We start from the raw sequence: 16,714 nt of genomic DNA, 5'->3' as shown, positions 1-16,714 counted from the left end.
CCACTCATTGCAAATGTTGATGGGAAATGGCAGGACAACGCTTACGGGGAAGCTAGCAGGAGGGGGAGGAGTCGTGGGTCAAAAAGACACGTGTCCATCACCCACAGATGTTTACCATGGACTGATGGAGATGCGCTTGGAGAAAATGCCGGGGCTACCAGGTTGAGCTCACTGAAGCCGAGAGATCTGTAAATGATTTGAACGTCCACCCAAGACCAAGAAGATTCCGGCAAAGCAGGTATCAGGGGCGATTCACCCAGGTAGCACATCAAAGTCCCATTGATTGGATTTGAGATGATGAAGTGGATAGAAGATCCTTCAGCTCTTCGTAGAACTTCCATTCACGGTCGACAGCATGCAAATAATGGAAAAGTACTTTCTGGTGTGTGTCGAAGAAAGAGCTTTGCAAGCGGCAAGATGAATAGTAAGCAGCGCGTATGAATTCAATCCCAAGAATGACTAATATTACTTTCTTCCTTTCAAGCTGACCTTGTGCTCCTTTCTGATGGCGGCAGGGTTTGGTGCTTCAAGGCTTAGGAACCTTCAGCAGTGATTTGGCTTCATTGTGACCTGCATTGAAGCCCTGAAGGTGTCGATACATTAAAGTTGTGTCAAGTTTTGTATTAGCTACAGCTAACACCTAGCACTGCCCCCCCATCCTCAATCCTGCTCTGCCTCACCAGGACAGTCTTGGACATTTTCCATGAAGGGAAATGGATCTAGTGTGTTGTTGTGTTGTGTTGTGTGTGTGTGTGTCAGCTTGCTGAAGTGTGTCCTCATGCGAGGTAATTACACCTGCCCCAAAGTTTGTGGGCGTGGTATTTGAAGTTGATGTTGCTTTAAATTCCAGGCCCATTCCATCCCCCAAGACGCGCGTCCCCGCAGCAGGCTGCTTCCAATACGAGCTGGTATTAGCTGCTCATTACTTCGGCTGCGTCTGGCTTCTTTCAGCCGCTGACTCCAAGTCGCAGGGGCCAGGGACATGAGGAAGAAAGGAGTGAAAACTTCCTGAACCCCCCCCCCCCAAAAAAAAAAAAAAAAAACCACCAATAGCCAGCCTCCTATTGCGCCTGTTCTTGGGGGGCGGATTCCTTGGGGGTGTCGTGTATGACTGATGCAACAGTCCTCCAACCTCCAGATTCATTTGCATCAAATAATTCCTGATATATATATAATATATATAATATAATATATATAATTCATGATAGCTTCAGGGCTGCACGGTGGTCTAGTGGTTAGCGCGCAGACCTCACAGCTAGGAGACCAGGGTTCAATTCCACCCTCGGCCATCTCCAGGGTGTACCCCGCCTCTCGCCCGAAGACAGCTGGGATAGGCTCCAGCACCCCCGCGACCCTTGTGAGGATAAGCGGTAGAAAAGTAGTAAGTAAGTAGTAAGTAGTAAAGTAGTACTATGTATATGTAGTACAGGGCAGTAATATAGATAGATAGATAGATAGATAGATAGACTTCCTTTATTGTCATTGCACAAAAACACAGTAGTGAATATATATGCATATATAGTATATATATAGTATATATATATATATATATATATATATATATATATATATATATATATATATATATATATATGTATATATATATATATATATATATATGTATATATATATATATATATATATATATATGTATATATATATACATACAGTAGTATATAGTATATATAGTATATATAGTAGTATATACAGTAAGAATAGTTTTCAATCTGATTCATTTCCTATATGATAACTCATTAGCATACTGTATTTCTACTGTACTTCTAATGTACTTCTAATGTACTTCTAATGGACTTCTAATGGACTTCTAATGGACTTCTCCTGTACTTGCAGTTCAGTCTTTTTGTTGATTTATTGAAAGACAGTATAAGATAAGACACACGTTGGTGAAATCAAACCTCATCTGAAGCGGAAATGTGGCCAAGGTATGACATATTTGGGCGTTATTGTCACCCCAATGGTTGTGCAACGGGACGAGACAATCAGGGTTTGATGGCGCGAAGTGCGGCGATGTCAGCCTCCTGGTAGCCTGCTTGCATATTTTTGGGGTAACCAGAAAAAAAGCCAAACACGCACGAGGAGAACATGCAAAGATTTGAACCCTGGATCTCCCGACCAGTCCGTGTCCACGGCTGTACGATCATTAAGGAATGAAAAACAAGGACAGGTGAAACAAGACAGAAGGAAGAAGAGCAGGATAACAGGCAGAGAGAAAATAGTCTGGCCGGGGTCTTCATAGGAGCCCAAACCTCAGCTGTCACTCCGTGGGCTTCCAAGAGCCAAACAATGGAGCGGACAGATGGTCCCAAACGCACCGCAGTGGGCTTGACGCTATTAAAAGCCTTTGCTTCATGCCAGACGCTAGCAGGAACGCTTTGTCTGTGAACTGGATGTCGTGTTTGACTAGCAGCTTTTGTTTTGGCCAGCAAACGGCCATTACTGGTCGGACTGGTCTTCACTTTGCTCATAATTAAGAGACCATCAAAGGCAGCACATGTCGGAGATGGACCGACAATACGCCGATTAGTTTGCACGCTGTGGTTGCCAGCCGACGCTGCAGCAGCGATGAACTTTTGGCTGATAACCAAATAGGAGACAACCCCACCGAGGCCCCCCCCCCCCCCCCCCCCCAAGCTCCCCAGGCCACCTAGCTTCTCCTTGCTGCCGTTTTCTCCTCATTCCTCTTTCCTCACCCACTTCCTAAAGAGAAGCTTGTTTCCGAGAATGATGGACTCCTCGGATCTGCTGCCCCCTCCCGTGTAGATGGGATGGACACAGAAGAAGATGTTTGCTTTGTGGGCGGGGATATCATGCAGGGACACTGACATGTTAGTTAGATAGTTTGGTGGAAGCGGACGTGGGCGGCCTGTTGAGGGAGCAGACTGGCAGGCGACACGGGCAAGGGATATGCCAGCACAGATGGTATCATATTCATGTAGTATCATATTCATACAGTATCATATTCATATGGTATCATATTCATGTAGTATCATATTCATGTAGTATCATATTCATACAGTATCATATTCACGTAGTATCATATAGTATCATATTCATACAGTATCATATTCATACAGTATCATATTCATACAGTATCATATTCATATAGTATCATATTCATACAGTATCATCTTCATGTAGTATCATAGTCATGCAGTATCATATTCACGTAGTATCATATTCATGTAGTATCATATTCATATAGTATCATATATGTAGTATCATATTCATATAGTATCATATTCACATAGTATCATATTTGCATAGTATTGTATAGTATCATATTCATATAGTATCATATAGTATCATGTTCATATAATATCATATTCATATAGTATCATATAGTATCATATTCATATATCATATTCATATAATATATTCATATAGCACCATATTCATATAGCATCATGTTCACATAGCATCATATTCACGTAGTATCATATTCATATAGCATCATATTCATATAGTATCATATTTATATAGTATCATATTCATATAGTATATAGTATCCTATTCATATAGTATAATATTCATATAGTATATAGTATCCTATTCATATAGTATATTCATATAGTATAATATTCATATAGCATCATATTTATATTACATATACGCTATATTTCTTGTCCTTCCAGGGGGTCCCTCCAAAGGAGGCGGAGGCAAGCTTCATCTTGCCTAACTTCAGTGAATCAGCTTCATATTCTTCATATTCATATTCATATTCAACACACATCACAGACATACAGGAGCCCATCAACCCAAACGTCTGCCTCACTCACAGTGCAACAAAAGCTAACACCTGTGGAGCATAAAATATAATATATACAATATAATAAAATATAACCACGGACACGGTTCCACACCAGGGGCCAGCACCCTTTCATGAAAGACATATTTGGTCCATATTTTTCCACGTCACAATTTCTAACGCATCCGCTCACATCCACGTATGACGCCCTGACACGTGCGTGTGTTTCTGTTCCCAGCTCGGCCGTCCATTCCTTGTTCTCCAAGCGGCGTCCACGGGCCCGCAGGCGCTCATCTGCAGAGGAAGGTGAGTCTGTGAAATGCACACACGCTCGAGTCCCTCGCAGCTGACCTTTAACCCTCGGACACAAACACTAACTAGCGCTTTCTTTTCTTCATTCCTGCTTTGGGATTGATTGATTGATTTGCCTTCAGCCATTGATTGATTTTGAAATACATTTCATGAGCATGCCAGCTTCAACAGAAAGGCCCATCCGTTCTTCAGGAGTACTTTAGGAGTACTGAATTTATGGGACAAACAATGTGGGTACTCTTAGTGCTTTATGGAGGTGGTAGAACTTCATACTTCATGTCAAAAAGTATTTGATTTCATGCCAATAAGTGGTTGAAACCAAATGAATCTAAGATACAAAGATGAACAGGCTTGGAAAGAATCTACCGACTGCCAGTACTGTATTCCTCTCCAGGCTCTCAGCTCCACTCCTGTCCCCCTGGTGGCCCTCCTCAGTATTACACCCCTGGTCTGCATAGCATGTGCTGTGCAATACAACACAATATGCTAGGGATTCAGTAAGGTATTTTCATAATGATACAATATTCTATAAAATTGGACTCATTTTCCTCATTCATGAAATAACATTAAGCATAAAGATGCCAAAATGGATGGCAAGCATATTATTTATTGGGATATTTCTGTAATAAACATCATTTAATATCACATGTAGAGATGTTGAATTGTTGATGTTTTCTAGCATTAAAGTTAAAGAACGATGATGAAAAAGAAATAAGAATAAGAGCATTACAGTGAGCGAAGGAGCATAAGCTGAAATAATGCCGGCCAGGAATATTAGCCACTATTAGGAAGGTCGGCCTTTCCACCTTCCACCACCTTTTGGAGGCCGCGTCGGGCTGTCCTACCTCCAGAGTGATTGGAGCTGACTTTACTCTCCATCCAGCTTTGTTGTTTCTTCTCAGTTGTTGGGTGGTCCTTGTCTCTCTCCTTCTCCTCCACTCTATCTCCTTCTCCCTCATTGTCAACTTCATAGCGTCTGTTTCTCTTTGAGCGCTACGGCACCGGTCCACGCTTGGAAACCCGACACTTGAGTATACACAATTAAGTTCACGCCAGGGGTTATTGGATGGAAGTACGGACCTCCACACAATGTGTGAAGCAGGCAGAGGATGGGAGGGTTGGAGTGCTGGCAGGTTATTTGGTCAAGGTTGAATAAATACTGGGGGGGGGGGGGGGGCATTGGCTGGTTTTTACCTTGCAAGCAAAGATGACCTTTTCTTGTTGTCGTGTTACCATCGTTGTTGCTTTTTCACAGACAGTGAGTGTCAGGCCGGAACATAACGAGTCAACGTTCAGCTAAACCGCACTGAAACCACTAACACCAACCACTGCTAACATTAGCATGCTAACATTTGCATGGTAGAATATTTTGCTATTTTCATGGGTAAAAACATATTTCAGGCTATTACTGCACGTTTCAACATTCAACTGTTTTTACAGCATTCCTGCAGTCAATGTCGGGGCAAGGTCCCTTGGGGGCTCAAAGCAAGAAATTAATGGGGCCCCCGACCCCATCCGTGCACACATAAAAAAATGTTTTGTTCTGGGATAATTTGTGGGATAACTCCTCTTCATTGTGTCTCTCTTAAGTGGGGAACTTGGTGGCCGAAAAACAAACAAACGGCTCACCCTGATTGACGCAGACAGCACTGAGTGCAGATAGGGGCGTGCGGGGCCCCTCAAGGGGGTTTGCTATGTCGTTGTTTCATAATTGCATGGTAAATGCCCATTGTTGTTGTTTCTGTGCAGTACATGTATCTGCACTTGGGGCACCCAGTCACTCAGGCCTTCCTAGCGGGGGCCCCCTATAAGCCGGGGCCCCAGGCAAATGCCCGGTGTGCCTGTTGGCACGCCACGCCTCTGCCTGCAGTCCTTCTTCATTTCAACATTCAACAAAGTTCAGCTTCCGGTCGTCTTCCAAAGTCGTCCTACAATCGTTCTACGATTCAACATTCAACAATTCAACAGCATTTCAGCGAAGCAGTTCTACAATTCAGTTATTCACATGAACTCAACTTTTCCTGGAAGGGATTATTGACATTGTCAGTATTTATTTGGTTAAGGTAGGTTTTGGTTAGAGCCGAGCCTTCTGATATGGATGTATGATGCTAACCAAGGTTCCAATGGATAAAGAAGAACTACAAGTCCTTTTGAGAGATGCTAAAAAAAGCCAAAACCACATACAAAAATCAAACTAACAGACTGAAGAGAGAAATGCAGGCCCTTTGCATCCTCCAATGTTCTGAACAAGGTGGTCATTTGTGAAAACGGGAGTGGCATGAGGAAAACCTCTGGCAGTGAAAGAAAAGCCTTCCACTGTTTGCCCGGTTGACTTTTGCAGACGGTTCAGTCTTTTAATGGTTTCACCCCCTGCATGCGGTTCACACGCGATTGGGAGACCCCCGACAGGCCAGCCGGATCCCCCAACTACCCCCCCCCCCCCCCACACACACACACTGGAGGCCAGCGAGTCATTTGCTTCATTTGCTTCATGAACGTGTGTAAGTGACGGGAATGTTTTGAGGGTTTCCTGTTTTGGCCTGTGTGCCTCGTGTGCTTCCTGGGGGGGGGGCTGCCGGTGTCATGTCATCTTCTCCATTTCCCCACGGGGCAAACTGATGGGGTATTTTATAGACGTGATAGAATAAGATGTTTATGCAGCTGCCATCAAACACACTTGACATTGTGACACCTTGTGAAAACATCATCAAGTACTTTTACAACATTTCTCTGCTAAGGATCCACACAAGCTACTCTCCTCTGAGCAGAGGTAGACGTCAACTTTACATGCACACGGTGAAAAGCACACGCATGAACAGCTTCCAAAGGTGCCGCCTTCTATTTGATGCCTTTCCATCAATGTCACGTTCTTCACTTGAATTGAAACATCAGACTGAAAGAAAGCGTTTGACTGATCAGCTTATCTTGCTCGACTTTGGAAATGTTCAGGAAAGATAAGCAACACATCTTTCCCTCCGTGTGTTTATTTATCTCACAAACATGCACACACTCAGGATCATGTTCCATTAATCCAAAGCAGGCACTGCTGATTGATCAATTAGCCCTGCTTAAAGCTGTGGCTCAGCCTGATCAATATCACTGATCACCAGCCAAAGGTCTGCTGCTCTGCATGAGTGGACTCTATGAGCGTAGATCTAGATCACAGCCACTGGGAGGAAGGCCAAGAGGACGTTTCATTAGAAGTAATCATTGATCAGAGATTGGGTTAGCCACCATCGGGGGCGACTGGTTGGAGTTCCTGATTCCTTACCAGCAAAGGAAAGGGCATTTCACACTTAAGTGCACATGGGCCAGTATGCAGCTGGACTGGACGGAGTGGATGGACAACTGGGAACGAAAAGGAACTCGCCACCCTGGTAAATCGCCTGGACAGAACATCATCCAGATTTGGCATGGAGATCAATCCGAGAAGACAAAGTTGATGACAAACACCAAAAGAAAGATCACAGCCAGCGGACAAGCACTCGAACACCTTGGAGCCATACTCAACCAAAAAGCATCAAAAGTGAATTTCTAGCAAGAGCAGCACAAGCGGCAACTACACTTGCAAAGCTGAAACCCAGATTGAGTAACAAGAACATCCGTCTCCAATCTAAACTGAAGCTACTTCATGCATTAGTCCTGTCCATCTTCCTGTAGCACGTGACCATGGACACTGACAGCAGAACGAGAGAGAAAGATACAGGAAGTGGAAATGAGGTCTTTCAGAAGGGATTGGGGATCCAACACATCTGGCTGTAAAAGCCCACACTTGGCCCTTTATTATCAACTCCTACCGTTTATCAAATTCTATCAAGTTGCGTTTGGAAGTCGTCATTAACATTTGGGAGCGGGAAGCACGAAATCCAAAGAAATCCAGCAGGAATAGGTCCAGATTCTGGAAGATCTATAAAGCTTTGCGTGCTGGTTATGGTGTGTAGCTGCTCTATAGGAGTCCACAAGTCAATACAAAATGAGAATATACATATACGTATATATACACACATGGGCGGCATGGTGGTCAAGTGGTTAGCGCGCAGACCTCACAGCTAGGAGACCAGAGTTCAATTCCACCCTCGGCCATGTGGAGTTTGCATGTTCTCCCCGTGCATATGTGGGTTTTCTCCAGGTACTCCGGTTTCCTCCCACATTCCAAAAACATGCTAGGTTAATTGGCGACTCCAAATTGTCCATAGGTATGAATGTGAGTGTGAATGGTTGTTTGTCTATATGTGCCCTGTGATTGGCTGGCCACCAGTCCAGGGTGTACCCCGCCTCTCGCCCAAAGACAGCTGGGATAGGCTCCAGCACCCCTGCGACCCTCGTGAGGAAAAGCGGTACAAAATGAATGAATGAATATACACACATATAAAAATGATAATAGTTCCCCTTTATCTACACCAGAGGTAGGGAACCTATGGCTCGGGAGCCAGGTAGGGCTCTTTTGATGACTGTATCTGGCTCTCAAGCATTTCTTACCACAATAAAAATGTATTTTTGCTAACATTTTAAAGTAAACCATCACCGAAATGACTGTTGAAAATAATATTCAAAATCAACAACTTTCTTATGCATTTTAATTCGTCCATCTATATTCTGCTGCAATACGGCCAACCATATCTATCTTTCCTGATGATATTTTCCAGGTCAAACACCAAAACTTGATTATTACTGGGTAATGCTGTAGTCTACCTCGGTCATTGAGATGTCAAAAAAACATGTAAATGTAAACTTTCCTCCTTTAGTCAAATAGCTAAAGCTGCAGAACCAAGCCTTCTGGTGAAGATGGCCAAAAGAATGAAATACGTGTACTGAATACGGTTCAAAACTATGCAGCAGCAGAAGTTGCATTAATGGCAGCAAGTATTTGATTTATTATTAGACACTGCGCTGCTCACGAAAGTATGCTGGCCGCACCCCATTGGCGTGGGGTAGTGTGCCTGGTCTACATAATTAGAGCCCATTATATCTAAAACTGTTGGTCTTACATAAAAATGCACACATTTTATTGTATTCAAAATGTATATGGCTCTCACTGATACACATTTTAAAATATCTGGCCTTCATGGCTCTCTTAGCCAAAAAGGTTCCCGACCCCTGATCTACACGATGCTTTGCACTGAAAGGGCGGAGAACCCGGACTTGGACCCCATTAGTGTTCACTAACTCTGACTTGTAGTGCCGCCGTATCCCTGCGGGAGTAGACAGTCCAATGTGTTGTTTGGCTGGATTTACATGACAGTCATCCCTCGTTTACCGTGGCTAATTGGTTGCAGAGCCGATTTCTTCTTAATAAATGGGAGTATTTTTATACTTTTTATACAGCATAGACAACCTGCCTTCTTAGCGCCTTCTGAATATGTTTTTAAGATATTTAGCGCCCTCTAGACATGACACACCGATAGTCACCTTTACACTCTGTTTATTCTTTCTTTCCATCACACTGTGCAACTCTTATGCTGCAGGGACTCCGGGCCGCCGCTAGCTATTACGCAATCTGGCAAGGGAGGGACAGGAGGAAGTGTGGGGAACAACTGCTATTATTATTATTTTCTTCTGAAATGATATGCCCCCCCCCCCCCCCCCCTTGGTGTTGAGTCTGGAGTAGAAAGAAGAGCATTCTGTCCCGTCGCATCTTTATAGCCTTTTATAGGCTTTTTTCCGTCTTTGCCCTTTTGTTGTTGGTTACCTGAAAAGGGCGGATGTTGCTGCAGCACAGCGATATTTCTGACATGCGACCCCACTGAACCCACGGGATCAACGTGCCCGAAACAAAAAAAAAAAACACTGGGCCGCTTCCACTGACGGACTCACCTTTCTCACCCTCCCCTGACCCCCAGGGGGGGCCGGGGCATTGTTTCACTTCAACAATCCACATTGAATGAAAAACACCAGGCTTTTGTTCAGCGAGGCTGATGCATGCCGCTGTCACGGACGCCGTCGTTAATGTGCCATCGCTACGTGTCACATCCTCGGCAGACACGGCCAGAGCTTCCTCCATCTGTGGGGGTGTGCGTGCATTGGTGTGTGATGGGGGGGGGCAAGAGATGCTGTTGAATGAATAACGGAAGGCAGACAGGAAGAGATTGTCCCGGAAGTTGAGGCCTTTATCGGCAACACAGTAAACTAGCATTGAGCTAAAGGTACGTGAGGATGGACTGGGATTTCAACACATGCTTCTCAAGAAGGTTACAGTTAGGTAAAGGCCTTGTGGAACTCTGGAACCCCATTCTTACTGGTTTTACTGGTTTCATTGGGATGGACAGGAGAAGACTGATATTTCCATGAGCTGCAGATGGGTGGAGCTGGGTGCAATGGATGGACAGATGACACCTTCATCCACCCCCACTGGGGACAGGAAGTCCCTATCAGAGCACAACAGGAAAGAGACAGGAGGAAAACAAGTGCGTGTCTTTTTGGACATTAAATCACTTCCTTTCTGGCCTACGCCCCCCCCCCCTTTCCCTCCATCCTCTGCCTCATCCTTCTCCCAGTGCAGTTAAACTACCCTTTTAGTGGACTTAGAAGAGAGATGTTTCGATTGGGAGGACGAAGACGAAGAGACGCCTTTTGGGAAATGTTCTTCCTTCATCCACAAGAACGTTTGTGAGGGAATGTTCCCACAGCAACGTGCATCCAACTGGAATGGCCATTTCTTCTCTGCAGCCGGTCCTCCTGGTTCTTTGTACCGCGTCGTCGTCTGAGACGTAGTTGATGATCACAATTGAGAAGATTTGGAAATTGTATGGAAACTAAGAGCAACATCTCTGGGTGTCGCTACATCACCAGCAAGGAAGTTGGAAGAATCAAAGCCGGCAATTGCCTCCAGTTGCCTCCAGTTACCTCCAGACGCCCCTTTGTGTGTCCGTCTCTTCCGCTGCTAATGGTTGCACAACTCTGGTTGTGCTGTGTGAGTGTGTGTGTCCAGAAGGTCGTCTATGAGAAGCCATCAGACTGAGTTAATATTCAACACAAGCGGCTGAAGGGTTAAGATCCAGTGGAAGGAAGGCTTTTAGTCTAAAAAAAACCTTTTTTTAATACTGCTAGTACTAGTTCCTAGTACTACTAGTACTCCAAAATATGACTTCTGAACACAAACACCCTGTACTGTACATAGTGCTGGCAAACTGTGGTAAAGGAAGTTTTAAATAACGCTCATAAAATGGCGTGAACCGTACAACTGTCACATAATGCTGTTGTCACCGCTGTTAAAAAGATGACTTCCTTCCTGTTGGACACTTCCTGTTTATGTCTGAATGCAGGTCAGGAGGCATGAATAGTAGTTCCGTTCCTGCTTCACTCGCTATCAGCACCTAAAGGTGACCAGATTTCCCTGGTCCCGGCCGGCTACTTCATCCAATCCAGTGGATCTGGGTCGTCCCCAGGGCCTCCCATTGGTCGAACGTGGCCTGAACGCCTCCCCAAGGAGGTGTCTGGGAGGCATCCGGACCAGATGCCCCATACTCATGTGGCTCATCTCAATGTGGAGGAGCAGTGCTTGGACTCTGAGGGAGAGCCCAGCCCCCCTTTTGGCTGCTTGGCTAGAAGATAAGATGTATCTTCATCTAAATTTAAAGGCATATCTATAAGATATGCCTTTAAATTTGGATATGCCTTTCCTTGCGGCTCGTATTGATCGGCCTGCATTCCAATGCCTTGGTGTCCAATGCCTTGGTGTCCATGTTTGGGCGTCACACAGCCTCAGCTGAGACGTCAAACATCGGTCAACATGGCTGTCTTCCTTGTCCCTTCCAAGCAGGCGGTCTGCTGGTGACGTCTTTCCGCTTCACCAATGTGCAGTATTAGTAGTATTAGTAGTAGTAGTAGTAGTAGTAGTAGTATTTGCTTCCATTACTGTACACAGTGACATGGAAGTAACCTCGAAGGTTGGCTGGACCTCTTCTTTTCCTCTTCCTCTTCCTCTCTCTTCCTCCTGTCAAGCACTGCACACATCATGTGCCCATGATGCGTTCAGGCGCACTGTGTATTTCTGAGGCTTTTTTTTTACATTTAGGACGCCTGCCAAAAAAGTTGCTAGAGCAGAATTACAACATTACAATATGATATTACAGTAGAATTTTACAATATTACAATAGGATATTACAATATTACAGTAGGATATTACAATATGATATTACAGGAGGATATTACAATATTACAATATGATATTACGATATTCCAATATGATATTACAGGAGAATATTACAATATTACAATAGGATATTACAGTAGGATATTACAATATTAGAGTAGGATATTACAATATGATATTACAATAGGATATTACAATATTACAGGAGGATATTACAATATTACAATATGATATTACAATATTACAATATGATATTACAGTAGGATATTACATTACAGTGGGATATTACAATATTACTGGAGGATATTACAATAATACAATAGAATATTGCAGTTGGATATTACAATATTACAATAGGATATTACAATATTACAGTAGATATTACTCTTGTATATTACATTATTATAGTTATGATAAAACAGTATTACAGTAGGATATTACATTATTATATTTATGATATAATAATATTACAGTAGGATATTGCTGTTGGATATTACATTATTATAGTTATGATATAACAATATTACAGTAGGATATTACATTACTATATTTATGATATAATAATATTACAGTAGGATATTGCTGTTGGATATTACATTATTATAGTTATGATATAACAATATTACAGTAGGATACTACATTACTATATTTATGATATAATAATATTACAGTAGGATATTGCTGTTGGATATTACATTATTATAGTTTTGACAATCATACAGTAGCATATAATAGTAATATTACAGTAGGATATACCAATATTACAATAGGCTGTTACAGTTATGATGTAGCAATATCTAATATATATTATGCGTGGATGCCCATAGCTGGTAAAGCCGCATGTGGAGGCGCTAAGGGGCCGACGGTCCCGCTTTGCGTCCATGACGCTGCTCTCCAGCGGCGGGTCACACGGATCAAGGCCGCCGGTGATCCCGCGGGACTGAAATGTGGTTTTATGGGCGGCGAGCCGAGGTCCTCACCTGTCTCCGCTTCCTTCTGCTGAATCTATTTTTTCACCGTGTGTTCCTTGGTTTGGCATCAAAGAAGACGCCGTGACCTCAGACGTGATCAACCTTTGACATTGCACCGTTAGAGGGACTTCCTTTTCCCCAAAGATGTCCGTGCTTCTGTTTGACTGTAGGAATCGATCTCAGCCCAACCACGGCGGTAGTGACAGATTACAAGTGGTTTTGTCAGGTTTCCTGTGGTAATAAATACTTTACCATACTACTACTTTACTACTATACCAATTTTTTGAAGTCATTTGGAGTATTTTATCTGTAGATGTAGAAATCAGCTTCCATTGCTGAAAACGAGGACGGATTTCCTGGTCTCCTTGCTGGTGTAAAGGTTGCTGAGATGGGCGCCACGCCGCTCCACGGGCTGCCAGTCTGGCACCGTTTGGTGTGACGGACTGTGCCCGTAGCGGTTCCATGCCGACTGACCGACGAGCCCCCTTGAATGATTTTTCGTCCCCTTCGTCCACATGCTTGTGTTGAAAGGCGTTTTGGGGAATGCAGCAGAGCGTGTTGCTACATCCAGGTTGGCGTTCTTTGTCCGTCCCTTGGAGCGCTCTCCGACACCGTCGCCGCAGAGGTCAAGATTCATATGCAATCAAGCGTTGACCTTCGCCACTCCACCGAGCTCTGCAAAGACGAGGCCTTTGTGTCTCGCTCTCTCGATGCGCCGGGTTAATTTTTGCCACAATGGAGGCGAGCGAACACAGAAGGCGCGCGTGTGTGTGTGTGTTTGTTTTTAAAAGAGCGTTTTAACAGAGCAACTGCTATTGAATTGGATGACCCCCTGCTTGCTAAATGGATTTTTGAAGTGTCTGTAGTTGGAGGCTTTCAATTGGATGCAACCTTGAGTCCTTTTTTTATGGGAGCGCTGTAGGATTTAAGTGGCGGTATAACATGAGCGCCACTGAATGCGCGCTCCTCATTTTTTGAAATTGAAAAATCTCCAAAGGCTCACGCCATTGTGCAGGCAATTAATGGAATGCTGGCAGCGAGGTTCAGGTGCTTAAAAGTTGTATTTTCTCTCCCTCTATGGCTCTCCTTTTAATTACTTCTAAAGGATAATCATGATGGAAAAAAGCATCATAGCGCTGTAGGCTTCCTCTTTATGCACAATGATGTATAATGCATGCTTTGAAATGGAACGCCAGTGGCCTTCAAACCATTCCATTTCCAAATCTTTGTGTGTTTGTTTAGCATGCCGCAGTCATGCTTTTGCATAACAATGACCGGTGTTCCCATTAACAATGCTTGCCTATTCATTTCATCCTTACATGTGTAAAGTTTGGCCGTCAGGTCGGCAAGCAATTGGTACCGCCGCTGCCATTAGCGGTTTGAAAGTTGGCTAATTGCCTCTCTGAAGACTTCTGCTCTTTGGCTTTATTTACTCTGTTGGAGAACCCTCGCTTTTTCTTTCAAATACTTTACTTGTCTGCTAAATACTCTGCTTTCTGATTTACAGATATTTCATATCAATGACTGTGATGTCAAGGGGAAATCTGTCGCTGGTTTCAAACGAGATAAGAAAGGAGACGAGTTGTTTGACAACAGCCGGGGATGGTTTAGCAACCTTGCGTGCAAGGAGACAAATCCGTACAGCCTGACGTCGAGAGAAATGTCTCCAGACGACAACACATGCGAGGGGAGGGGCTATTGTTATTATTATTATTATTATTTCCTTCTCCTATGACGGACAGAGACAGCGAAGGGAAGACTCACATGCCCAGACACCCAAGGCTATTTGAATCAGTTGCTAAACATATGGAAGACTTCTACATGGAGGATTTATTATAGAACATCATATTCACGATAAATACTTAGCAAATATAACATTTAACCGTGTATACGCAGCAGTCGTGTTAATTGGTTCCACAGCCGACAATGATAACTACCTCACCACATAGTAGGAGTATTTGTAGAGTACAGAAAACCTGTTTTTGACCCTCTAATGACCTTTTATTGAAAAACATTATTATTATTATTATCCAGGCATGAAATAACACCCCTACAGCCACCTTGGCACTCCTATTAGTCAACATAGCAGACACCATAACAGACAATAAGACATACTTGGCATCAATAAGACAAAAAAAGACAAGAGTTCCTGTCCAGCGTACCTCCCACGGTCCCATTGCTGACACCTAGTGGCCAGTGTAGAGTACTACATCTTCTGAATGCCTTCCAATAGGCAGTCAGTCGCCAACCACGAAAAAGCCATCATTCGTTCATTCATTCATTTTGAAATTCCTGATCATATTTCCATATTTTATCCATCCATCCATTCACCCTGGGCTGCACGGTGGGGAGTGGTTAGCGCGCATGCCACACAGCTAGGAAACCCGGGTTCGAGTACGCTCGGGGTCCGCTCAGGCATCTCTGCGTGAAGTTTGCATGTATAATAATAATAATAATAATAATAATAATAATAATAATAATAATAATAATAATAATAATAATAATAATAATAATAATAATAATAATAATAATAATAATAATAATAATAATAATAGGGGCGGCACGGCGGTCGAGTGGTTAGCGCGCAGACCTCACAGCTAGGAGACCAGGGTTCAATTCCCACCCTCGGCCATCTCTGTGTGGAGTTTGCATGTTCTCCCTGTGCATGCGTGGGTTTTCTCCGGGTACTCCGGTTTCCTCCCACATTCCAAAAACATGCTAGGTTAATTAGCGACAAATTGTCCATAGGTATGAATGTGAGTGTGAATGGTTGTTTGTCTATATGTGCCCTGTGATTGGCTGGCGACCAGTCCAGGGTGTACCCCGCCTCTCGCCCGAAGACAGCTGGGATAGGCTCCAGCACACCCGCGACCCTCGTGAGGAAAAGCGGTAGAAAATGAATGAATGAATGAATAATAATAATAATAATAATAATAATAATAATAATAATAATAATGATAATAATAATAATAATAATAATAATGATAATGATAATGATAATGATAATGATAATAATAATAATAATAATAATAATAATAATAATAATAATAATAATAATAATAATAATAATAAGCCTCCTTACTTCACTGTCACCTCTCGCCGACTCCTAGGAAGACTTCCAAAGGATAGCATTCTTTGGGGAGCTTGCGTGTGCATGTGCGAGTGTGTGTGTGTGTAAGTGAGTGTGAGTGCATGTGCGTGTGCATGTGCGAGTGCGTTCCCATGCAGAAAGCGCATCCGGGCAAACGGGAGCGCCGCGCTTCCAGAGCGGAGAAGCCGGAGCGGACCGGCAGACACGACTAGCGGCTGTTTGTGCGACGGGAAGGAAAGGCTGTTTACAGACGGAGAGCGTTCCATCTGTGTGTGTGTAATCTTGCTTTTGGCAACTTATTTATGGGCCTTTTTTCCCTTTTTTCTGGCTATCTATGTGCTTATCCGGACTCCAGCCGTTTGGAGCTGCCGTCCACCTTGGGGATCCACACCGCATGCATTTCTGAGTATTTCCACCTCAGGCTGCACTTGTTAGAGTCGGTGGATAAATTTATATCCATTATTTATACAAATTCCGGGCGA

General features: G+C 43.6%; 1 protein-coding gene across 1 annotated transcript in view; it reads left to right on the top strand.

Annotated features, from left to right (window-relative positions):
- The window catches only part of LOC131129460 (adhesion G-protein coupled receptor D2), a 77,213-nt gene that overhangs the window by 57,663 nt on the left and 2,836 nt on the right, over window positions 1-16,714 (top strand). Inside the window, 1 exon segment of the mRNA XM_058073065.1 lies at window positions 4,005-4,072. Within this exon segment, the coding sequence (XP_057929048.1) occupies window positions 4,005-4,072 (68 nt within the window).

The sequence above is a fragment of the Doryrhamphus excisus genome, chromosome 5 (assembly GCF_030265055.1).
Source record: "Doryrhamphus excisus isolate RoL2022-K1 chromosome 5, RoL_Dexc_1.0, whole genome shotgun sequence".
NCBI lineage: Eukaryota > Metazoa > Chordata > Actinopteri > Syngnathiformes > Syngnathidae > Doryrhamphus > Doryrhamphus excisus.
This window is presented reverse-complemented; position numbering and strand designations above follow the sequence as displayed.